Source organism: Ptychodera flava, chromosome 5, assembly GCF_041260155.1.
Source record: "Ptychodera flava strain L36383 chromosome 5, AS_Pfla_20210202, whole genome shotgun sequence".
Taxonomy (NCBI): domain Eukaryota; kingdom Metazoa; phylum Hemichordata; class Enteropneusta; family Ptychoderidae; genus Ptychodera; species Ptychodera flava.
This window is the reverse complement of record NC_091932.1, coordinates 16,491,900-16,517,865: the sequence shown is the minus strand read 5'-3', so window position 1 is coordinate 16,517,865 and position 25,966 is coordinate 16,491,900. Positions and strand designations below refer to the sequence as shown.

Genomic DNA, 25,966 nt, shown 5'->3' with positions numbered 1-25,966 from the left:
TCTTAGTTTTCTCATAGACTCCAGTGTATCGTGAATCAGCATTTCAGTGAAATTCCAAAATCTAATTTCTTGCACACATATCAACCTGTAACCATCCTAGGCTGACTAAGTACTTAAAATGAATTATCAAATGACTATAAATACACAGATTTTGATACTTTTGTATTGGAAAAAAATTATTCATATTTTCCTCATAGACTCCCATGTACAGTGAATCTACATTTTGGTATAATTCCAAAATCCAATTTCTGGCGAACACATCCATTTGTTACCACCCTAATCTAATCAAGTACATTGATATCAATAATCGACAGTACATAAATACATGGGTTTACCTATTTTTGTTTTGGAAAAAAAATTATTCATACTTTCCTCATAGACTCCCATGTATAGTGGATGAACATTTTCAGTGAAATTCCATAATCAGATTTCTTGTACACATAATATGCACCTTTAAGCATCATATTCTAATCAAGTGCAATTATGTTAATTATTGAACGTCTGTATATGCACAAGTATACCAAGTTTTTCATTGGAAAAAAAAATTATTCACAATTTTATCATTGACTCCCATGTATAGTGGATGAACATTTTTGGTGAAATTCTAAGGTCAAACTTTTTGTCCACATGCCAGTTGTAACAACCCTATTTCATTTAAGTACATTTATGTAAATTATCAAATATCTATAAATGCATAGATATAGTTTTGCATTGAGAAAGTATTACATAGATTTCTCATACATGTATGAGAAAATATATGTATACCATGTATAGTGAATCAACATTATCAACAGCTGATTTTTAATTAAATCCAAATATCAAAATATGTACACACACGCTTGCGCAAAAATATTGCGATCCACCAGTAATTTCTGTCCAACCCCTTTGAGGGGGTAATTTCAAAATTATAGCAAGTCAGAATGGGAAATCTGAGCATTAACACCTTTTGAGTTTGTAAGGAAGGTCATTTGAAAAAATCTAAGCTCTTTTTGGGGGGGATTCTATCGCTCCATACCCCTGAGGTGTTTGTGTGTGCAGCTAATTTACTCAAGCAATGGGGGGGGGGGGGGTCATGAAATTTTTGTCATCTTGAAAGGGGGGTCATCAATTTTTTGGTACAATGGGTAGGGGGGTTCACTTATTTTGACTGATGCGCAGGAAGAATTTGCCGGCCCACCCCCGGTCATAATAACTGAACGCTAGTCCCTTAGTCAAAATGCTGAACGTTCGTTTTCGTCTCATCTAGCCTACAGCTTCATCTTATAAAAATGAAACCACACACCTGGCTATTATCGTTCAGCTTTAAATTTTATGAGTCACTCCATTTAAGTCTACCTTATTTTGATTTCTTCGTCATCGTATCTCGAGAAAATACCCTGCTGATGGGTGTTACTACTGCGCCCAGACTAAAGTTTTGTAACTATAAATAGAACTGATCACCTGATCAAAATACGTCACAACCTTTGTACTTAATATTATATCATTACGCACATAGTATAAAGTACGCCTCCCCGAAAACCTCCAGAAAGAATAATCTTTCGGCTTTCTTTTGCTGCAACATGGTTAGTTTTAACTACTTACCTTATTCAAAACGAATCTGGCTGGAAATAAGACAGATTCAGAGTGTTTCGGACGCAAGATTAAGAAATAGTCACTGAAAGTAGTCCGCAACTAGGCGCACTCTTATTTTGTTTCGAAACTGCGCACATACGCCAGACGGCAGCAGAGAGCCTTCATTACACTGCGAAACTTGTGAGGCGAATTTACCGAGCCTGGTGTGGTTTCTGGTATTCAAACAACCCGTACAATATGGGTGCCTTACCACAAAGAAGACGAAATGACCCGACGTGTTGTCTATGTTGCCATGTTCGAACAGGAACAATATTTATTGGGATGATTTATTTGGTAAGTAACTAATTTCAGAAGTGCGTACGCTGTGTATGCATATACATATCGGTATATTATTATTGGTAAATTTGGCCGATATTCGAAAAAGAAGTACATCTTCAGCATCATTTATCATAATTCCAGAATTATTGATGAGATAACGGTTAGGTAGATACCTTTACAGCGTCATTGCAAACAAAACTTTGGTGCCTCTTTCGGGGCGAAATTATATAGGAAAGCCAAAATGGCGGACCTCGAATGTTGACATCGAAGCGGAAGTGCTCCCTCTGAATGTACGTGCAGCTCTTTTCTTTGTATCAAAACAATATGTACAGAAAGCAGTAGTCTGTCACCGCTGAACCTGTATAAATATTGAATTGATTTGTATGCCAATGGCGTGTTTCAGCAGCCATAAACACGTTCTCAAGATTATATAGTGTGCTGTAAGACAAGGATTCAATCTTTCGCAAGGTGTTGCAACAAGTGTGGTATTTTGATATGATACAATCTGATACAATGAGGACATGTGTGATACACAATCTGGACTGATGGCCCGGGCCGTGCCCCGTCGCTTGGCTTTTCTCGGCAGTAGTCACTGGCCGGTCGAGTTCACCCCACATACAAATATGTAACGATTGATCGTTCTATGTTGCAATACGGGATGGGTTCATTTTCGCCATCCGGCAAGTCACGGTTGTAATACATCCACCATTTATTCATAACGTGAATTGTAACAAATAACTGTATTGGGTGGCGAACTCTTTCTACAATGCAGAAGCTGCTGACTGTAACTGTGCACAGATACCAGCATTATTGATTTTTCACATGTCAGGATTTTGCATATATATTGATAACTGTAACTCAGTTTTGAAGTATTTGATATCTTGACTCAAAGCTTTTGTTTTGAATGTGCATTTCTTTCTGAATATTAAGCTTCTAGCATTTTTTGCCCAATATTGTATCATATCTTGCTTCCACTGTCTGAAAATTGCAGTGTCAAAGTTCAGTGTACATCGTAACCGTGGAAAACAATCACGAAGTAATGCAGAAACTGGTATATACAATGCTGCGATATGAAAAAATAACATGTGATTACAAAGCTTTCGTGACCACAGCTTGCTCAGTGGCTGTTGAAAATCACAGCTGTTACCATAAATAAATAGGCGTCATGTAATGCATTTTGCACATAGGGAATAAAGGATAGAACCCAGGGCTTGACAATTTTTTTTCCAGTTCACTTGTCCGTCGGACAAGTGGATTTTCAATTTCACTTGTCCTCTCAAAAATTTTACTTGTCCTCCATTTGTAATCAAGACCAAAATACTTGCGATGAATTTCGTAGTGGCTTTCAGGGCATTCTTATTTTGGTAATTTTCGCCGATGTTGACGCCGATTTTTCTCAAAAGTTTACATTGAAGTAGGCCTGCGTACGGTCTGTGTGTTCCCAGCGTTATACGGCCTCCACCACAAGAGGCCGTATAACGCCGGGAACACACAGACCTGTACGCAGGGCTAACATTGAATTTGAAGGTACATATCATACATCGGCTTCCCGTGTTTGGCAAGCATAAATGCCGTCGTAAAAAGATTGGTCAGTTTCTGTCGCTGGTCGTCGTCATTCGGTTCACGCATTGCGAGTGCATGCGATCGGGGTGTTGGCAAGTGAAACCGTATCGGGCTCAGCGGGACCCACAAAATTTCCACAATCATTGTCCCCGTCACGATCTCATCTGTGATGCGCCAAACAGTCCAAATGCGGTTGACCTAACTCGTGAGACCTTATCAATTCAACGCGAAACATGTCGCATCCGTCAAGAAAAGCATTTCGCTTGGTTTGGCCATGGTAGTACCTCCATGGTTTGGCAATGGTGGGGTATTTGAGACACGACGTACAGAACATTTTGGAACCGTCATATTTCAACCAGGGCCACTGTGCTTTCCATTTCGGGAGATAAGATCTATGGCGTTTTTCCTCATCATAACGCTTATGTTTAGATCTTTTGTCAGAGACATTGTTCTAATCATCACATGGAGTCGTCGATTCTCAGACGATCCCACTCACGCTGGCCCTCCTGGCGCCGTCGTAAATCATCACGTCTTTTCTCAGAGTTACACAATGCCAATCGTCGTAAACTACGCGCCCCTTTACGACAACAGCTTTTCTTGATTTTTGCGTAGGTCTGCGGAGCGGAAATTACGCTCTGGCTCGCGAAAATGCTCAATGACTTGTTTGCGTTAGTGGAAATATTACCGTAAAATACTCATATTTACAGCGATCACTCCACAAACTATCTACCAACAATGTTCGTCTACCTTGCGAGGCCGCATAAATGATTTTGAAGTACTGCATGGTCGATCACCGATAAGCAATATGATTGGGTTTTGCAATTTTTTACCTAATTTGTTGGGGAGGAGCAGTCAGCATACAACAAAGAAATGCTGTTTACGCCAAATTTTAAGCGACTTTTTTCGATACGGTGAAACAATTTCATGTCGATCATCGAAAAATTGCCACAACGTGTGAGTCGGCAAGTAAATCGCAGAAGAACGTCACAATTGTATCTAAAAAAGTCAGTGATTGACATTTATTTTGTGTGAACGACAAGGCAAATCGGGCGACACGTGCACAAACCGCAACTTAGGTTCGCGTTGATTGCGCCAGAAGTTGTATAAACAACTTGTCCGGCGGGCAACCAGATTTTATTTTTGACTTGCCCGAACGTAAATTTCACTTGTCCCGGGCGTCGGGCGACAGGAATTGTCAAGCCCTGTGATAAAGGATAGAACCCATCAAATTTATGCTTTTTGAGACCCTCATTTTTGAGAGACCAACCATTCCTCAAATTTATTGTAATTCTTCCACTTTAATTAGGTATTGTTGTGAAACATCACTCAACAAGGCTTCTTTTGTGTATACTGTTTTATAGTCAAGCAATCCATCCATCCATCTGTGAGCATTCTGAATGAACAACAAATACAGATGCCACAACAAATACATGTGATACACTGGATTAAATTGTCTTTATGCTGCCCATCACAGTGTTGTATTGGTACCGCTATGGCCACTTGGCCAATGTTACATAGCACTGTCACACATCTTGAACATAGATTTTTTCCATATCACACGAACAGTTCAATGATTCATACAAAGTCACAGACATATTAAATTAAGATTCCAAGAAATGTACCTTGACAGGGCTACATTGAATGTGAAAGTAATGTAGTAAGTAAGACTGACAATCAAATTCTTTTTTCCCTGTTTCAGCAGACTCTGCAATCTCAGGACTCAATTCTGTTGTGTGAATCCAGTCTCATTGGTCACGGTGGTGAAAATAAGGCTAGACCCATCGACACGATTCATGTAACATCAAATAAAAATTGTCATCAGTCATTACAACTAGCATATCCTTCAGCTTTTGTCAGTACAGGCTGGTTCATGGAATGTTGATGTTACTAGTTACAGCACGATTTATTTTTTCTGGTTTCCTCCTATGCAGGTCCTTCAAATGATGGCCATGTTGTACATAGGGTACACCATCATCTATGGTGTTCCTAATAACCAGGTTTACCCTAAACCAGAAATGGACTTACTGGATGAGGATGAGCAACGCAGAATTTGTAAGCTTACTTTCATTACATATTGAAATATTCTTTTCCTTTCAAAAAATGTCATTTCTGTGTGCTTGAATGTGATTTGTTTGTGTTTTTGCACGTAAGAATGTCTTCCAGATGACTTAACATCATCTTTATCTTGGTCAGGCTGTCACAATTTTTTACACTGATATGCAGATAGGAATGGACAGTATAATACGATTGTAGTTTTGTTTGTACATTGAATATGACACAGCAACAGCTGGGCAAGTAATCACACACTCTATAGTCAAATGCTGAGTAGAAACTGAAAGTTGGAAATATTATGAAGTCATTGAAAAGAGAAGACATGCATGGACGATTCTTGCTTAAATGTGAAAAGCTGTATCTTTTCATGTGTGTTCACAATGCATTGTCTACAAAGCTCCTTCCAAGAATGGCACAAGAAATACCATACAAGTTCACTTGTGGTTCTTAGCATGGTGAGCATTGTGTTCCCATGTTGTCAAGTCGTGCCTGCCTCAAAACACTTATACATCATGTATTTTGAGCAAATTATAATTGAAAAAAAAAAGGTGCAAGTCATCAAGGCAAACACCTCTGACATTGTTTATGCTCAAAAAGTGAATTCTGTCATCCATACCTCCATCTGGTTTACTTGACAATAATTACCATCCCCCATTGTTTGGTTCTGATGACTTGGCCACCTGGTCAGCCATGCCCATGGCAAACCATATGCCACGTGTTACTAGGACAAGATTTATGCACATACTTGCCAATAGAATAATGAAATGAGTAATGAAAACAGGAATAATGAGAAATAGTGAAAGTAATATACCATGTGGTTGGTGTGATGATTTTGCTCCAAAATACATGATGTACATAGGAGGACTAAAGTAAACATAGAGTTTTGTTGTGTAAGGGGTTCAAGTTGTAAATCAGATTTTTGGGTTTTTTTCTCCCTGATAGCTGACTTATCGGTGGCTTTGGTCATCACATTCTGCATGTTTCTTGTGACTTGTATGATGCTGTGTGGTGCCATGAAGGTAGGTACATCAAGTTTATGAAGGTTCTCTTTAAGGTAGATCGCACCTCTGGGACAGATATTCGGATTCTCAAACTTACAATTCTTTTCTGAGCTCACCTCTTGTTGGGGCTCATTTTGAAGCTCTTGGAGAAAGAAACACTTTCACCAGTTCAGTTTTTCGAAAATCAAAAATTTTCGTTTTTCTCCATAGAGTTAACACAGGGATGGTGGTCAGTTGGAATTTCAAATATTGGTAAATCTTGGGTAATTTGTTTCTCTGGTACTAAAATTTGCATGGTGACCCCTAATTTTTATTCTTGATTTTTAATTTCTATTCGTGATTTTGAAAGTGAATGGTTGAAGGATTCTTAACCTTTTGCACTCTGACCCCCTGGTACTCTATGACGTCATCGGACATTATGTCCGAGCCGGTTTCAAAGGGTTAAGGAAAAGAAAGCAAAAGAGCAAAAGTTTAAGTCTTTCACTTTCAAGTTGCATACTACATGTACCTTTGTCAGCTTACAAAAATTCTACAGTATTTGGTACATCTTTAATCAGTTGTGTTACAAAGCACATTGTCCGCCAATGTATTACTGCGACCACACATGTTGTCAGCCATATGACAGATGGAAAAGTGTAGAGTAATTAAAATAGGGTTTTTGTCATTAAAATTTAGAAACCTGCTAATGGATACTGTGTATTTGCTTTCAAAATTAATGACATGGTTATTCAATTCCCCCACTTTGTTTTCAGTCACATATGCAAAATATTTTACACTGTGTATGTATTGGAAATTTTTGTCAATGAATTGTGGCCAAGCGAGTTTTCATGGGGGTATTATTTTGGGAGTATCTCTTATGTTCAGAGTTACACCTTTCAGTGTCCCAAGATAGAATTAAAGCAGTGATACTCCCTCCAGCATTATTGGGTAGGTAATTATGAAAATAGAATTCAATAAAAAAAACCAAAGAAACCAAGGTTGTTTGCTATCAATCACTGGCAGGTTTGATGAAAACTTTTGTCTTGATTTGGCAAAGACCGTTAATCTTTCTTTTTTTCAATCTCCACAGCATCGTGGTGGCTATTTGCTTCCATTCTTCTGTCTACAACTCTTTGACTTTGTACTGTCATGTCTGACTGCAGTTGGCTGGTTTACTTATTATCCTGACGGTGATCAAACAGTAAGTATCTCTTTAGTACACTCAAGTCATGGTATAACCCTTCACCAGGGTGTTAAAATTGTCCTAAAATAGAAGAAAAGTTGTTGTAGATAGATAGCCAGGCAGTGCCCTTCTGAAGGGTATTAAAAAATTGTCCTAAATAGAGGAAAATTTGCCATTGATTAGAAGCCAGGCAGTGTTCTTCATGGCTTAGGAAAACACATGAGTGGTAATTTACATAATAATGCATAATTTGTTTGTTGTTGAAATGTATTCTTTTATGTGGCCATTAACCCTTTGAGCACCAAAGTCAATTTTTCTTGCCTTTATAAAATATATACCACGGTCAATTTTTTGCAGATTTTTGCCAAAATTTTGACAAAAAACTGCAGCCAATGAAATGTGATGTCAACTTGGTCCAAAATTATCAAAAATATGACTGAAAAATTACTAAAAATTGGGAAAATGTTACACTGACATTTTGGTGGGAAAAATTACAGCACTCAAAGGGTTTATATGCAAATGGATGGCTCAACAAACTGGAATGGCCCAACCCTCGAAATTCCCCGGTTTGGAGAACCTTGAAGTTGCCAGGGATAAGAAAGACTGAACAGATTATGTATCCCCCTTCAGGAGTAAGAAAAGATTTGATTGTGAAAACGCCAACCAGACTCTTGTGGATGACCTGTCAACTTGTCCAGTATTGAGACAGAAACACCCGATACACGGTCTATGATAACATTCACGGAAAATATGTCTAATCCGATTCTGTTCTGCTGCCAAGATATCTTTAGATCCGCTATGGTGAAACAGCAATGCTAATGTTACAGTAATACCAAAAATTCTGTACATCAATGCTTGCAGTTCGCCCAAGAGCTGTATTTGGATATTTTGGAATAGCATCTCCTAGCAAGCTCTGATAATTTGCTCAAATAGATTGTATACTTACATGATAGTGTAAAATGTATTAGGTACTGTCAGTGTGAAAAGGGGGTGATGTAATCAGTCTTAATGAATTTGTGAAATTTTCAGTTTAATTGTCTGTCTATTTATTGATTTGTAGTCTTGAAATAGCTGTTAAATTTTGACACTTTACCACTGCAAATCAAAGCCATGAAATATGACTTTTTGAACTCCCTTGAATAGGTATGTAGACACAACATTTCATTGACCTCAACACACAGTAAGTTGTTGAATTGTCGGTACAGAACTGTCAGTAATCCACACACAAACTTACATCATTTGATCTAGCGACTTTCACCTGCTGGCATTGCATAGAATCCTAGCAACACAGCAATTGTGATCAAATTGAATTATTTTTCATGGACTCAACACACACTGCAACTCTCTTCACAGCAATCATTCCCGTACAACAAAGAATGGCTCAAGTACAACTTGGAGCAGTGGGGTGTTGAAGATTATGAAATAAGCAGCCAGTGGCTAATCCTGATTTGTATCATCTCATTCCTGACTGCCATGACCATCAAGGTAAGGGTGCATAACCTGATCACCCCCACCCCCCAATTCCTTGTGAAGCAGTCCACAATCACCCATTGATAATAAATGACTTGGGCCAAACCATGGTGGTTAGAGGGTTACAACAATTCGAAAGTGTGATGTAGCTGCTTGGCTGACCGTGTCATCTGTAAATAGGCTAATGTGAACGGATTTAGATCTGTGGAATAAGCTGTGTGCCTTGTCTTCAGACCTGGTCAAATGTCAGAGTATTTTCTTGCCTTCCGTATCAGCGTAATAAAATGTAGCCAGCAACCAAGAGGTTTTGTATCAATTAGGGCAGTGACATTACAAAGCAGATTTTGTAAAGTTTTCACTTGAAAAGAAGGCTTTTCAGGGAATTGAGCCATGTCATGTGGAAGTTTCATGTCTATTACAGTATCAAGGAATGTGTCAGACTTAGCCGTACTGTTTATGCCGTACAAAGATATCATTAACTGCATTTCCTGAGTGGAATAGCACTGTGTGTATAGATAACAGTAATGCTGACAGGAGCTGCTGTATACGAACAAGTATTCCTGGAGGATGTTAGAGATAGCATTTATGTCACAGAAATATCAATTTCAAAGGATATATATTTTCTACTTCCTCTGTTTTCGTAGGCATACTGCATTGCGTGTGTGTGGGCCTGCTACAAGTACATCCTGAGCCGTGAGAATGAACAAATTACCCACTCAGAAGATACAGAGGTAGGTTTCATCATCTGATTCGCTTTGTAGACTACAGTTTGGGCTGATAAATTGTGTCAACAATAACACGCTATCTTTGTAAATTTGATTATACTTAGCAGACTTCCAATCACCATTTTCTCACAGTGAATATAGGAAAGATATATCCCTTCAACAATTCTGAATAAGTCAGTTATTTTACTTAAATTGTATATTTCGTATAAATGGTAGTCGGTGCATTTATTGTGATGGTAGTCTGTTTGAGTTTGCTAATTAACTTCTGTTAATGCCATACTGACTTCAGACTTGCAATTGTTCCGTATCAGTTCGACCATAGAGGCTAGGTTTTATACAGGGAAACATTAGGGTTGCAAGATGTGTTAGTCGTGATTTGTTCAAGCCCATCTGCTTTAACCCTTAAAAGTGTCGTTTGATTAAATCCCTTTACAATGTCATAGGTCATCAGGGGGTCAGGGTTCAAAAGGAGGAAATTGTAGTTACTCCATGAGTTTCAAAATGAGTGCCTAAAGGTGATGGACCAAAATTGCATTGTAAACATTAGAGGGTCGGTGTATCTTGGGGCATTCTACCTTAAATGATTGCCACAAAGGCTTAGTGAAGGATTTAGGAGGGCTTTCCAAGTTTTGAAACGTTAGTCAGTCAACTTATTATGGCTGGTTTATTTATCATCTCTCTCAGGCTCTGCTTGGACCTCCGGCTTACAGCACCGTCATCAAGACACCACCAAACATCCCAACACCACCTCCATACCAACCATGAGCTGACTGAGCATCATGAAAAACCTTGTCATGGAATGCTAACACTGTGACATGAAGAAGACGAGGAAAGATTATTTACATTGAAAATAACCCAGCCAGGTGAAGTGGCGGTAAAATTAGTCAAATAACAGTTATCAGCAGTGCTTTAAACATCATCTTGCTCAATCTGTGTGGTAATCACAAGAAAATTGAAATAAATGAAAGAAAACAACATTCTTTTTCACGGTGTCCTGTGTTAGATAATGGTATTTTAGTTGCTGAGAACACCATAATATCTTTACCGCTGCTATTGAAGTCAACTGCTGTGTATCGTTAAGCTTACTAATACATGTACAATAAATATATATTGCCATTTCAGGGGGTTTAGCAGATTTTACAATAGAATGAATGCTTTGTGAAATATGATTTAAAATATATATTCTGAAGCTTTCTTTTTTGTGCCTTGAACAATGTTATGAACAGCCAGTGAATTATGTGGGTACTTAATGGCCAGCACAAGCAATTGGTTTCAAAAATAATTTGCCAGCATGAAATTTTTGTCCCAACTTGAGACATGGAAACATTCAAGGATTTTGTTGACAATGTGTGTATGATCTGTGATATTATTATTACTTTAGAGATGAGCCATAGCTGTACTTTCAGTTTGTTGCCTGTGCTTCAACAAGTCGTGTTCATTTGACCTGTTCAACCCCTATTCCCAGTGAACAGGTCCACTCTTGGCTTGGATAACAATGGGATTTGGTGAAACCATGCTAGTGAAAGGGTGGAGTGGCGTAGTTGAAAAGAGTAAAGCCAGCATTTTAATCAATTTTAGTGCAATTGAGATGTGAGAAATATTTGCAAGGTGTCGAAAAACTGCCCTACACTGTGAATTGCATGATCTTTTCAACCACCTGTTATTTTGCTCAAGATGTCTGTGCATGTGAGAATAGTTTGTCACCCACATAAATTTTAATATTTTCTCTTCGACAAGAATACCGTTGACCTTTCTATTAGGGTTAATCATCATCATTATGATTGGTATAGGATGCATGCGGACACCAATGACAGGGTTTTTCACAACACAGGCATTTTTACTTGTCAGAATATCTTTATGAACGTAAGCCTTCAATTGTAGAGCATGTCATATACTCAATCCTTCATTGAAAGTCATTTTACATCGTATTAAGTAATAGTGTATACAAAGCTTGTATAATACCCTGTCCGGGTGTTCAGCCTTTGGAATTTTATATGGTTAGGTTACCAACTTGATAATTTTTAAGGTCAGACTCGTGTCTTCATCAGATCTCCTTGTATCACTGTAGTTAGCTTGTACATAAAATATATAGTAATAGCGATCATCATTAATGAAGACATTTGAGTAAATTGCTGTAAAATTGAGGAGTTACTGGTATCTTATCTCACGGTTCTTTGAATCGAACATTTTTGCTGACTCTCAACATTTGTAAAACGGTTTGTCTTGTTTTGAAATTATTCAGTGCTCTACAGTTTACACATGTCATTGCAGTTGGTGCGTATTGTATATCTTTCTTTTCACTTTTCAGAGCATGATGGTATATTCTCTCTGTTCACCATACAGTTTCAGAGTACGATGCAAATTTCCCAGGGTCTTGACTTATCACTTGTATTCAGCTTCACAGTAAAATTTTCATGTTTTTTTTAGCATGGTTTTGTTTTCTCAAGGTTGTCTGAATGAGAAGTGGAATTAGACACAGGTCAGTATATCTATAGCAATGATGTCGCACTTCCTATCACTTTTGGATATTTCCAACTTGTCCAGAAGAGTTTTTCATACAGTACAGACTAGAATGTGGTCATGGCTGCCCTATCATTGAATAAATGTGACATTTCGCTATTCAAAATTCTGACTTTCTGAAATCCCCGCAGATGTTACAAAACATAGGTCCCATCATATGAATGCAAAATTTCCATTTAAATTCTGAGTTTCCTAAAACCCCAGAGATTTCTCCAAGCAGTGGTACAAAAGTTCACATTGTACCTTTTTCTAGTACAATGCTCTCATAACGTGTTCACCCCAATTCCCTGTAAAGCAAGTCCACACTCGCCATTTATACAAGTGAGTTTGGGGCCAAACTATACCAGTGAAAAAAGGCTAGTACTCGTATCTCAGTGTGTTGCTTTGTAGCTCACAGGGAATAATGTGTACAGTCCCACATAAAACAGTGGTATCTTTGAATGATGCGTTGATTTTACCCCTGGACGGCTCTCTGATAAATGGTCAACAGGACATTCACAGCAAACTGCGCTGAGTAACATTTCACAGGGCTTTTTGTTGCGTTTCTCCCGTCACAATTTTCAGGCCCGTTCTTTTCAATTGTTTGGTGTTTTATATGTGAGAGCTGTATACAGTTTCTTTCAGGGATGTGGTAGCACCCCATATGTAAAGCATAGAAAATCAATGGGTCTTTGATTCCACGGTGTGAATACATATGTGTTCATAACACTTGCCTTGTTATACGAAAACCTCTTTTACATGCTGGTTTCTTGGACGATGTGACTTTCAATGATGACATTTCATTCAGACTTCCTTGTCGTATTGTAGTTTACATATCATTTCCGTAAGATGTCTTTAATGCATGTCGATGCTCGATGTCCTGTTTTTCCAATAAATTCTATAATATCCCTTTACAAGATTCCTGTGTGCTGTTTTCTTTCAAAGCAATGTTAACTCTTTTCCTGCCAGACAGTATCACTTCCCCGTCAGCCAAGTCAGTAAAACTTGTATTGAGCCAAAACATGACGTTTTTTCACCCACTTGGTTTGGTCTGTTAAGCATCTTTAGTCCAAAAAAATCAAGTTTACAGCATTTTTGTTTTCAACCATCTTCAAATGTACAGTATTATGTTAAAATACACCATATGGAATATGTTGTGTTTCATTAATTTTAACCATCTTGACCTGGTGGTGAAATATGAACTTGGCAGGAAACATTGGTAACGAGGCATCTGTAGGACTGCAATCTTCAAATGCTTTATGATCAATATCTTGATTATTTGATACCTGCAAGTGACAATTCAGATGACATTAGAATGATATTTTTTGACCAGGTGTTTTCTTCAGAACAAGGATATACCACTGTACCTTGTGGTCACGGTCGGCTGGCGCAATGTGCTGTAAATCCTCAGTGTAATCGGGTACGTAGCTATTGGAATGCACAGCGCCACCAGTGGTGGTAAGGGAGAAGATGGGCAGCAATCAGGCGTATGTGCATTCAATTTAACGCTTACTGTTCAGGTGTTGATGTCTACGGTCAAAAGTATTGCTCTTTGTCTATTTTGCTTCATGCATATGATTCTCACTTCCCATTTCTGCCACTGGTGGCGCTGTGCATTCCAACTGCTACAGACACCACAGTACCAACTTACACTCAATATGCTCAAGATTACATACACCACATTGCACCAGCCGATCGTGCTTGTGGTAGCAGTGAGCTCTGCATTGCAATAGCAATCTCCAAAATATGCACAACAGACTTGTAAGAAGAGATGCATAATCCTTTGCAGGCAGTCAAAATATCCAATTCTGCCTTTAAGGTAGTATGCGCCTCGAAAGTGAAAGACTTAAACTTTTCCTCAAAATTTCCTAAATGAAACTTAAGCCTTTCACCACCATGGTTTGTCCCAAATCCATTGTTTTCTATGGTAAAGTTGGACCTGTACACAGGGAACTGGGGGTGAAAGGGTTTAAGCCACTCTCTTTCAAAATCAGGAACAAAAATTCGGGAGTCACCTACAAATTTTGGTACTAGAGAAACAAATAACCCAAGATTTACCGGTACCGATATTTGAAATTCAAAATGGCCGCAATCACTGTGTTAACTCTATCGAGGAATAAAAAAATTCGAATTTTTGAAAATCTAAGCCGGTGAAAATTTTCTTACACCTAGAGCTTTAAAATGAACCCCCACAAGTGGTCGATCAGAAAAGAATTGTAAAAGTTTGCAAGTCCAAATATCTGTCGCGTTCTACCTTAATACCAGTGCACTGCCATATCCTGATAACCAAACACATCAGGTCATTCCTGAATTTTACAGCGCACGAAGTATATAGCAATTTTTTGCAGTGCCTGAAATTTCTTGCCTTCAAGGAAATCAAGGGGGGTTGAAATCGGCTGCTACCAACCATGCATTCTGAATACTACTTCATGTAGTCAAGTGTGTGCATGGTAAATAGTGAGTCCTGCAAATTTCAAAGCTCCATCTAGATTCTGTGCTTTTGGTTGTGAAAATACGTCAAGAATTGTAAATTTGCATAACTGAGAAGCCATGGTGAGTTTTGATACTGTTTTCTACAAGAAGATAATCAAGGATTTAACCTGGTGAGCGATTGTAAATTTATTCTTCACATTCACTTGCTACACAGACCACATCACAATGTCTCCATCAGGAAAGTCATGTTTGCCAACCATAAATCCCACAATTCTTCTGTGCCACATTAATCAAAATTCTCATATTTAGGGACTCGTAAAAAGCACTAACAATGACACTTAAATATGTGAAAAGTAAAAACCTTTATAGAATCACGTATACGTAAAATTTAGTTCGATCAAGCCCTTGTCAAGAGTGAATTGTCTTTTCTGCTTCTCCTCAATTGATATTTTTTATAACCATATACTGTGCGCAGTATTTGAAACATTATAACCAGTAGTAAATCCAAGATTGAGCCAGCACCCGGCTGAGGTTGTTTCCAGGGATGACAAGCTGTGGATGTATTGCATCTATGAAGTGTTCCATAAGTGAGAGCTCATTTGGATCATACGGTCAGTTGTGATAAGACCAGCGTAGACTGGAAGATCAGTCACCGGAGGGCGCTCGAAAGCAAATATCTGTCCCTGAGGTACATATTCTACCTTTAAAAAATATCTATCAGATATGAAAATAGGCAATACGGTAATGAACTAGACACTGCTCAAGTTCAATGCCTCTCAGACCAAAACAATTGCAAAAGTAATCTGTTGTAAATGTCATCAAAATTCAGCACGAGGCATTTCATCATGAATTTGAAAGTTAGGTAAAAATATATTATACTGAGAGGAAAGAAATGGAGAAAAATGCCTGAGTGCTTTAATAATGCTAAAAGGCTAATAGCAGCTACTTGTACGTATATATTTGTAATATCAGGGATACAAAAATACCACGGTACACAAGAAGAACTTTTATAGAAGAAATATATTTTTATTTCAAAATTTTGAAATGTTGCATGATTTTGTAACTCGAGAGTTCAATGTTAATAAAGTAGATTATTTGGGGTTACAATATGGATAAGTGATCTTATACATATTCTGAAAGTCTCCCAATACTAACAGTGTTCCCAAAAATATGTATATGCCCTTTCATATTTTGGTGCTTTTTATACAACATCATTCCATAATTTGCACAAAGTCAGAAAACCTATGAAGTACAGCCTGACATCAAATTCACTATTTTTAACAAAATCAAATCCTATAGGTTTTGAAAACTGAACACCTGAACCAGCAGATCACTGTCAAACATGTCTTTTTAGCTGGCATCCTTAACTTTTATCAAATTGAGTTAAGTTTGTCGATTCCCTAAATTTAAGATGCTGAGCGTTTAAACTTTCCCCTACGTGTACCATGGTTCGGATGTCATTTTAGCTAATTATAAATTGAAAACTTGCTGATTGCAATGAAAATCTGAAAACGTTAAAAATAAAAGTGTTTTACAGTAATCACTGTTACAAAATCTTCAACTCTACTTGGCTTTTTAATACATGTCACAATCATATAGACAAATCAACTTTTATTCAACCAATGAAACAAACCAAATCCTTCTTACTTGTCTTGATAAATCAAAGAGGTTTATGACATTTGAACTAGAATACACTGTTTTTGGATTGAAAGGCTTAATATAGGCATGCCATAATTATGTTATCTACTGCACGTACTGCAATATATCAGTATTTATTTAATATACAAACTGTATTGATGTGCGCCCTCAAGGGTCTGCCAGAGACACAAAACTAGTCCTCAGCACTTACTGAGCTGGGCCATAGACACTAGTGTGGATAGTTATCACTGGCTTTAATTGTTGTGGCTAAAAAAAACATGACCATCTTTGCGTAGCCAATAAATGGGTCTGTAATAAAGCCTGCACCACTGAGACTACCAGCTATCAATTCTCAAAAAGGATACATAATACCTAAAACCTATAAATAGCTGCATGTGAATTCTCAGGTTTTCACATTTTTTAAATTTCACTTCCAAAGATTTTACATACGCAGAGCTGAACGATGTAAATGGCAAAAGTCATGGTCTAGTGGCATATGGAGTACAATGGGCCCTCTAGCTTTGTGAAGGGACATAGACTTATCAGTTAGGGAGTACAATGGACCCTCTAGTTTTGTGAATTGGATATAGACATCAGTTAGGGAGTACAATGGGCCCTCTAGTTTCGTGAATTGGACATAGACTTATCAGTTAGGGAGTAAAATGGGCCCTCTAGCTTAGTGAAGGGATATAGACTTATCAGTTAGGGAGTACAATGGGCCCTCTAGGTCGATTAACAGGATACAGACTCCTCAAAGTGTATAGACAGAAATACTAATATCACAGTGTTTGAATGTGTCTCGAATCATCAAAGACACTTTCTTCCATTCAAGTCCATCCAGTCCACAAGCAATTCTAGGCATGGCTAACTCCCTGACGTCATGTTTCACACAGTGATTTCTCAATGCATCCAGGCTGGACTGTACATCTTGATATGTTGGATGCTGCCAGTACTTTTCCTTTGTAACCTGCGTCGATTAAAATTATCAACATAAAATGTAATCACAATTAAGTCTTTGAGAAATCTATTCATCAAACCAATGTGGTGTCCATTGACCAATACAATGGGCTGTTTCATCAACCAATCAAATTCAGCCTTGTATTGAACATTCATTTGTACCGGCTGTCCCATTTTGTTGTAACTCTTGAACGCTGGGCCATGAAACTCCGGCCCTGCCGGGAAATGGATGTACCCAAAGATATGAGATCAAGTAAATGGATCTAAGGCCGTTTAAGGAAAATTGCTGTCCTTGGATTTTTGAAAACCCTACCAGCCAGCCAGGAGACACTTTTGTGATCTACCACTTGTGGGGGCTCACTTTAAAGCACTTGCTGAGAGAAAACCTTTCAAAGTCATAATTTTTCAAAAATAAAAAAAATGTAATTTTAGCCTGTAGAGTCAACACAGGGATGGCGGCCATTTTGAATTTCAAATATTGGTAAGTGTACCGTATTTTGTTTGTCTAGTGCCAAACGTTGCGAGATGAACCCTGATTTTTTATTCTGGATATGGTGAGAGTAAAGTTGAAAGTTTCATTGAGGAAAGTTTGAGCAAAAGTTTCAGTATTTCACTTTCGATGCGCATACTACCTTGGATTCTGAGAAGGTAATTACTGACACTTACCATGTAGTAAATATAACGATTTTCCCTTTGTAGTACAGCAACACCTCCAGGTTTGACTCCTGAAATTTTCAGAAATTACATAAACCAGCGTGAAAAAAAATCTAATTCAATGTGTGTGAAATCAGAGTGGCCCTTCTATTTCAATATGATGTATCTCATTGTACTTTGATGTGAAATGTTGTGATGGTAGATGTGTTCGCATAGATTGGGTAAATATAGATTTTTCCAGAAATTCTCTAATTGACTCAAAGAGGGTGTAATGCTCATATTCATTAACCCTTTGAGTGCTCTAATTTTTCCCACCAAATTTTAGTGCTATATTTTACCAATTTTAATTAATTTTTCTGTAAATTTTTTTGATAATTTTGGCCCAAACAGACGTCATATTTCATAGACCACAGTTTTTCATCAAAATTTTGGCAAAAATCTGAAAAAAATTGACTGGAGCACATTTTATAAAGGTGACAACAATTGACTTTGGCCCTTAAAGGGTTATCTTGTATGATCATTTTGTATTTTGCTGACCAAATAAAATACAATCAAATCTTACGAGGGATGTTTTTATTCCCATTATTGAAGCCATATTGTCTTTGAAAAGTCTCTATAATAAATCCTTGCCATTGGGTTATGTTGATTGCCCACAGTTTGGTGCACTTGCTCACGGCGGCCATACTAATGGCTTGCAAGTCAAAACTCATTTAGTCGTTAAAATCTAAGTTGTGGAACAATGTTTGAAAAACGTGCTGTAATCACGCTTCGTTAAAGCATTCTTACGTAACAGTAAGTTGTTTTTGGTTTCAACCATCTCTTCAAAAAAGAAAAGCGACCTAGCGGCCGATATAGCTCCGCTGTGTTTATGTAGAGAGTAACTATTTTTGACACATGTTGATGAAGAAGGTGGAAATCTTTGATAGCTCAATGCAATGGCCAGAAAAAAGTGGCTTAAATAAGCTGCAAAAATACACAATTTCATCATACTTTGAATACATCACATCGGATCATCCCTAAGAACATGTCAACCAAAGCTATCCGATGAGTAGTTTTTTGAGAATGAAATTTTCTGACCAAAAATTGCAACATTGCCCCAAAAATACAAAATTACAGATTTCATCAGAAATTCATATTTAAATAATAACACACGCCAGCAAGGGCAAGATCACGATTTGTTGCCCGCCCAAGGGATGGTGCTCATGACGGTAATTGATGATGCCCGAGCCGAAGGCGAGGGTATCATCAATATTATCGTCATGAGCACCAGCCGAAGGGCAGGCAACAAATCGTGATCTTGCCCGTGCTGGCGTGTGTTATTAATTTTATTACACAGAACAAGCAAACATGCAAAGACTTCGTCGAGTACAGTTCGCCTTTCTTGAGTCCCGACCTCAGCGTAAAACGTTGTCAGTGCTAGGGTTTGCCGCTGAAAGTTTTGCCGATCTCCTCGTGGCGTATCCACATTTGTTGCTTGCATAGTCGCTGAACACAGAAATTTCATTCCTTGTTGCCATTTTCGTTCGTTTGCTGTTTACTCGCATCAAAATATCGTCTAACTGTGCTGGTGACAGCTGTGCATGACGTTTCGCAGCCACATAGTTGCTGACTGCTTACAAGCGAACGACAATTTGTTATGCGCAGAAAGGACGCGCAGTAGGTAAAATGACGTCATCCATGAAATATCAAATGCAGAGGGCATCATCAAGTTCGCAGAGGGCATTATCACGTTTGCAGAGGGCATCATCACGTCTTTTACATGTCACGTGAGTCATGTTTAACCATGGCAGTGCACGCTGATAAGAGTGAGGTGTAATAAATATTACTTAGTTCATCTATAGAAACCTGTATACCAAATTTCAAAGCTATCAGAACAGTACTTTTTGAGAAACACACTTTTTGACCAAAAATGGCAAAAATTGCCCCAAAATTACAAATTACTGATTTCATCATAATTTCAATAAATATCATTAAGGTGATCTGTAGGAACCTGTATACCAAATTGCAAAGCTATCAGATGAGTAGTTTTGGAAATACACATTTTTTGACCAAAAATGGAAAAAATTAACCCAAAATTACAAAATTGCAGATTTCATCATAATTTCAATAATATCATTAAGTTTATCTGTAGGAACCTGTATACCAAATTTCAAAGCTATCAGATGAGCAGTTTGGAAATACACATTTTTTGACCAAAATGGCATAAATTGCCCCAAAAATACAAATTACAGATTTCATCAGAAATTCAATATATATTACTAAGTTCATCTATAGAAACCTGTATACCAAATTTCAAAACTATCAGACCAGTACTTTTTGAAAAAACATTTTTTGACCAAAAATGGCAAAAATTGTCTTAAAAATGCAAATTTGCATATTTCTGCACAATTTGAACAAATCTGAAATAGATCATCCCTAGGGACATATGTACCAAATATCAAAGCTATCTGACCAGCAGTTTTGAAGAAGAAGATTTTTAAAGATTTTTTTACCAAAAATGACAAAAATTGCCTTTAAAATACAAATATGCAAATTTCACCACGATTTGAACAAATCTGACTGTAGTCACCCTAAGTAAACTGCATATTAAATTTAAAAGCAATCGGACGAGCGGTTTCAGAGAAGTAGATTTTTTTACCAAAAACAGCAGAAAATGCCCCAAAAATACAAATATGCAAATATCACCACAATTTGAACAAACTGAAGTGAGGTCACCCCAAGTGAACTGCATATAAAATTTCAAAGCAATTGGACTTGCGGTTTCAGAGGAGAAGGCAATTGTTGACGGACGACGGACGACGACGGACGACGGACGACGACGGACGACGACGGAAAATCAACCTATTTGATAAGCTCCGCGTCGCTGACAGCGGAGCTAAAAAAAGATTCAGATAATGGCAATACAAATTTGAAATGCCAATTTGACATCTTCAAAATACGTTGGGCAGTGGGAGAGGAGAAAGAATGGAGAAAGTGAGGGGAGAAAAGAGAAACGTCAGGAGTATGGGGGAGGGGATGAGCATTGCACTGAGAAACTTGGATGGATTGATGGAATTGAAAGAGATGAGATACAAACCGTGGATGGAAAAAATGTGTTGCTAAATTGATTTGAGGACACATCTAACTGCCATTATTGGTGGAATAGAGATCTTTCAGATGGCATGCAGTAATAGTATCATCAATGATGATCGAGCGACACAAAATTGTTGGCTAGTGTGCAGGAGTCAGCCTATCAATATTGTAAATGTATTTGATTATCCCAAGCCACGGCTGGCACAGTGGTTCAATAACTGTTCTTTGGTGTGACTGTAGTAATCCTGCACATAACGATATCATTTCTCAATGTTCATATAAAACCAAAACCAGTGATTGCAAACCAACTAATCTGATGACAAAAGAATGCCCCCCACCCCCCCAGCAGCTACACCACCAGATTTGCTCAGCACTACCTGTATAAAATTTGGATGACTGTAGATGTAGAATATTATATTATCTCAGTTGCTGCCAAGGTCAAGTTAGATAAACTATAAACAAATACAAATTCTAATGAATAATCTATACAGAGTTGATCAGTTGCTGAAGAGCCCGAACACACACATCATCTATGTGACAATACGTTTCTGCTGATGGAATTATCAATACAGGTTTTTAGTTTTTACCTTGAGCAAGCAATTCCTGAACACCACCAAATCTCTTGTGGAATATCTTGGCGATGCCTTTCCCCATTCTACAGTCTTCACTGATGCAGTGTGCCAGACAGGTGGTGTCTGGGATTGTGAACAAGTCACCTTTGACCTCCTTGAAAACCATACCCTGTCACCATGACAAGTACATAAGACATTTTATTGGTACGAACGTGATAATGTAGCTGTGGGTCCACAGCTGTGGTGACTTTTCAAATCAGCCCATAAAAAGGCAGGAATCCTGTCTGAAAACACCACAGCTATGGATCCACAGCTAGTGAGAATGTAGACTTGGTTCAAATCGGTGAATTTTAAAACAAAATCATAAAGTCATTTGCAAGTTTCTCTTGTGTCTCTCCTATTTAACACAAACCTATTCGAAATTTGGCAGCCCAGGTCAGGTCTTCCTAGTTATCGAACGTTTTGAGTCAAAATGGTGAATAGAATCTTCCTACATGAAAAGAGTGTACGTTGGGAGAGAGTTGTATTGGGTCAAATAATAATAGTGTCCTTGTAGTGTTTCTCATGACATCTACATTACGTGTGAAACAACAACATAATAGCTACATTCGTTGAATTTTATTGGTCAACAACAACAACAACAAAATTACACAACAAATATAAATATGAACAACAATACAAACAACAACGACAACAACAACCCGATCACTAATTTACTGGACCGCTGTGATCACATATAATGGGAAGGCTTTTAAAGTAACATGATTTAAATAGTTGGTCACGATCATGGAGATCTGTACATTTTCATCGAGTATTTGTTGTTAATACTTTCATAGGCATGCAGATAAACAAACAAACTGAACGGAAAAGAAGTTAAGTTTAGGGGGAGGCACAGGTTATCGTAACGTTGCTTGGATAGTCGTTCGAGGCGGGCGGCCGCAGGTCGCCGTTTACTTGGCTGCGGCCGCCCGCCTCGAACGACTATCCAAGCAACGTTACGATAACCTGTGGGTGGAGGGACTATGGTCAGGATATTCGATTCTAGTAAAAGTCCCTCGACTTTGGTACGTCCATGCACGGTCTCTCCAAAGGACCTCGGTCCAGAATCTACCTTCAAATTGCAGAATATGTTCAAACATAGACAGTAGGGAAACCCTGTTTCTCTACTGTCTAAGGTTCAAACACGGTCCCCCCACAAAACGGTCGGGAAACCACGCCACGGTCCACCGTGGTTCAAATCGAAAATTTGACCTCTAACCTTTCTTCCCTTTGCACAAGCTGCAGCCTGTGGTACTCCTAACTCGCTTGCACTTCTCTCAATGCTCCAGTTTCCAGAGCTGTCTGATCTGTCTCCTCCTTCGCCAACAGCCTTTCCTTTTCCTGAGCCCTTCATCTTCGTCACGTTTGCAAAATGTTGCGATGATGCTGCTTCATTGCCAGCGACGCTGCCTGAAGGTTGAGGAGCAGTTCCCAGTGCAGGAAAATCGTCTTCGTCGTATTCATACGCCATTGCTTTGAACCTTTTGTTGGAACTCTTCGTTTTTTTAGTTACGGTGACGTATTTCAGCATAGCCATTGTTAGATCAATTGCTTACTATTTAGTCTTTGGAGGGGGGATTCCATGACATACTGTTTCACTTTCGTCGGCAAGGCATTCTACCATATCTCAACGTTTCCAACAAGACGTCCTCACTTGACCTTTAGCCTTGCCTAGCACCAAGCACTCGACCATACATACAGCACACCCAACGTCAAAGTATGGAAAACCGTTTGTTTTCTTTCTGCAACCGCATGATGGCGCTACGTGCTAACGTTTTGAGTTACACACAGTTTTGTAGCAAGACCTGGTTTCAACTTATACAGCATCAAATTACACAGGCGCAGAGCTCATTGCAAAGTCCATACTGGCAAAGGGCCTGAAGCTGTAAGGGTTGCGTTCACAAAAATAAACGGGTGGGGGGCTTTAGAAATTCAGGTGGCAATCGAAAATTTTTGGGGTAGTAGAGGGGGTTACTTGACAGTTTTGCTCTGCCTATGAGGAGGGGGACCTTAACATTTTTTGGTTCCCTTTTACTTTTTATATTTTCCGATTTCAAGGTTGTATTTTCAATTTGTCTTTTACTAGTAAAACTGTCCGGGTGGATCCACGGGGTCACCCTGTTTTTTTTATTTTGGTGACGAGGTTATACGTTCACCGTGTCTTTGAAGCGCTCAGTTGACCCCGTTGATCAATTGATCCCATGGGGAGCAACCGGCTCCGATACTTTCATGTCGGCAAGTGGTCACAGAAGAAGGAAAGCGATGAACACATCATAATGTATATACTAGTAATAATTGTACAACAAAAAAACAAGATGGTTCCACAGAGCCTTTAGTTCGTTTATAATACAATATGTTATTGTTGCCTCTGAGTGTGAACGTGTGTGTGTGCGGCGAACTGAAAATGAAAACAATGGCATTTCCCCCTTCGAAGAATACCGGCTACAAATTCTTATCCATCATCCCCCCTTCCAAGAATGCCGACCATAATTCTTACCCATCATACCCTTGCTGGATTACCGGGTACAAATTCTTAAAAGTCATTTACTCCAGGGGTGAGGGAAATAAGAAGGAAACTAAGCAAGTACGCAGAAGAAGCTCGTACAGAAGGGAAATCAGTAAAATTTGTACATGACAAACTGAAAGTAAATGGTATAATATATGTATACGATGAGTTTACCAAAAAGGTCCGTCCTCTACACCCTGTTGATGAAACACAAAGCAGAGCCGACTAGAGTTTTGGCCACGGCCAGAGTAATGTTACCAGGGTTTTCAGTACTACAACCCCAGAAGATAGTGTTAAAGCTGACTTTGCTTATTTGAAATTTCTAGTTTGGAATGTAAATGGCTTGCTGGAAAAACTTGGAAATGCTGATTTTCGTGAATATATCCAACAATTTGATTTTCTATGTCTGACAGAAACATAGCTATCAAAGCAAGATAAGATTTCTTTTGATGGTTATAAGAATATTCATGCTCCTGGAGTAAAGAAAAGTATTTATGGGAGAGCCTCTGGTGGAATGTCAATTTTCTTTCGTGAAAATAACAGCTGTGGTTTTGAACTTAAACTTAAACCCCTCTCTTGTACATCTACAAATATAGTTTGGTCTGTACTTATGAAAAACAACAAACCTAGTCATGAAGTGGAAATTTTTGACAGAGTGTTATTTCTTGGTCTGACAAACCTACCCAGCTTTAGGGAAAACATGCAAATGATTTGAACATATTTGCAATGAATTTTCTTCTTTATTGATTGAAAATCAAGTACATTTGGCTGATTTTTCAAAATTTAGTTAAAAAGTACTCAATTTTCGTGAAAGCCCATTTTTAAGTTGAATAAAGACAACCGTTATGGACTGTTACGGAGGTCGTTCAGCTATTATGGCCGGGGGTGGGCCGGCAAATTCTACCTGTGCATCAGTCAAAATAAGTGAACCCCGCCCCTACCCATTGTGCCAAAAAATTGATGACCCCCCTTTCACGATGACAAAAATTTCATGACCCCCCCCCACACACACACACACATTGCTTGAGTAAATTAGCTGCACACACAAACACCTCAGGGGTATGGAGCGATAGAATCCCCCCCAAAAAGAGCTTAGATTTTTTCAAATGACCTTCCTTACAAACTCAAAAGGTGTTAATGCTCAGATTTCCCATTCTGACTTGCTGTAATTTTGAAATTACCCCTCAAAGGGGTTGGACAGAAATTACTGGTGGATCGCAATATTTTTGCGCAAGTGTGTGTGTACATATTTTGATATTTGGATTTAATTAAAAATTAGCTGTTGATAATGTTGATTCACTATACATGGTATACATATATTTTCTCATACATGTATGAGGAATCTATGTAATACTTTCTCAATGCAAAACTATATCTATGCATTTATAGATATTTGATAATTTACATGAATGTACTTCAATGAAATAGGGTTTTTACAACTGGCATGTGGACAAAAAGTTTGACCTTAGAATTTCACAAAAAAAAGGTTCATCCACTATACATGGGAGTCAATGATAAATTGTGAATAATTTTTTTTCCAATGAAAAACTTGGTATACTTGTGCATATACAGACATTCAATAATTAACATAATTGTACTTGATTAGAATATGGTGGTTAAAGGTGCATATTATGTGTAAAAGAAATCTGATTATGGAATTTCACTGAAAATATTCATCCACTATACACGGGAGTCTATGAGGAAAGTATGAATAATTTTTTTCCAATACAAAA

The 25,966-nt window shown here is 38.2% G+C and overlaps 2 protein-coding genes across 2 annotated transcripts; one reads left to right on the top strand and one right to left on the bottom strand.

The window, feature by feature from the left end:
- Positions 1 to 1,682: 1,682 nt before the first annotated feature.
- LOC139133142 (lysosomal-associated transmembrane protein 4A-like) lies at positions 1,683 to 13,281 on the top strand. The gene is made up of 7 exons (XM_070699563.1): positions 1,683 to 1,905; positions 5,385 to 5,505; positions 6,448 to 6,524; positions 7,576 to 7,686; positions 9,022 to 9,153; positions 9,783 to 9,869; positions 10,548 to 13,281. Exons 1-7 carry the CDS (start codon positions 1,810 to 1,812, stop codon positions 10,626 to 10,628), a joined length of 705 nt encoding a protein of 234 aa, XP_070555664.1. The 5' UTR covers positions 1,683 to 1,809; the 3' UTR covers positions 10,629 to 13,281.
- Positions 13,282 to 16,562: 3,281 nt separating this feature from the next.
- On the bottom strand, positions 16,563 to 23,411 carry LOC139133141 (ADP-ribose glycohydrolase OARD1-like). The gene is made up of 4 exons (XM_070699562.1): positions 22,947 to 23,411; positions 21,704 to 21,857; positions 18,057 to 18,115; positions 16,563 to 17,400 (listed from the first exon to the last, which is right to left on the bottom strand). Exons 1-4 carry the CDS (start codon positions 23,262 to 23,264, stop codon positions 17,185 to 17,187), a joined length of 747 nt encoding a protein of 248 aa, XP_070555663.1. The 5' UTR covers positions 23,265 to 23,411; the 3' UTR covers positions 16,563 to 17,184.
- Between the last annotated feature and the right edge of the window lie 2,555 nt (positions 23,412 to 25,966).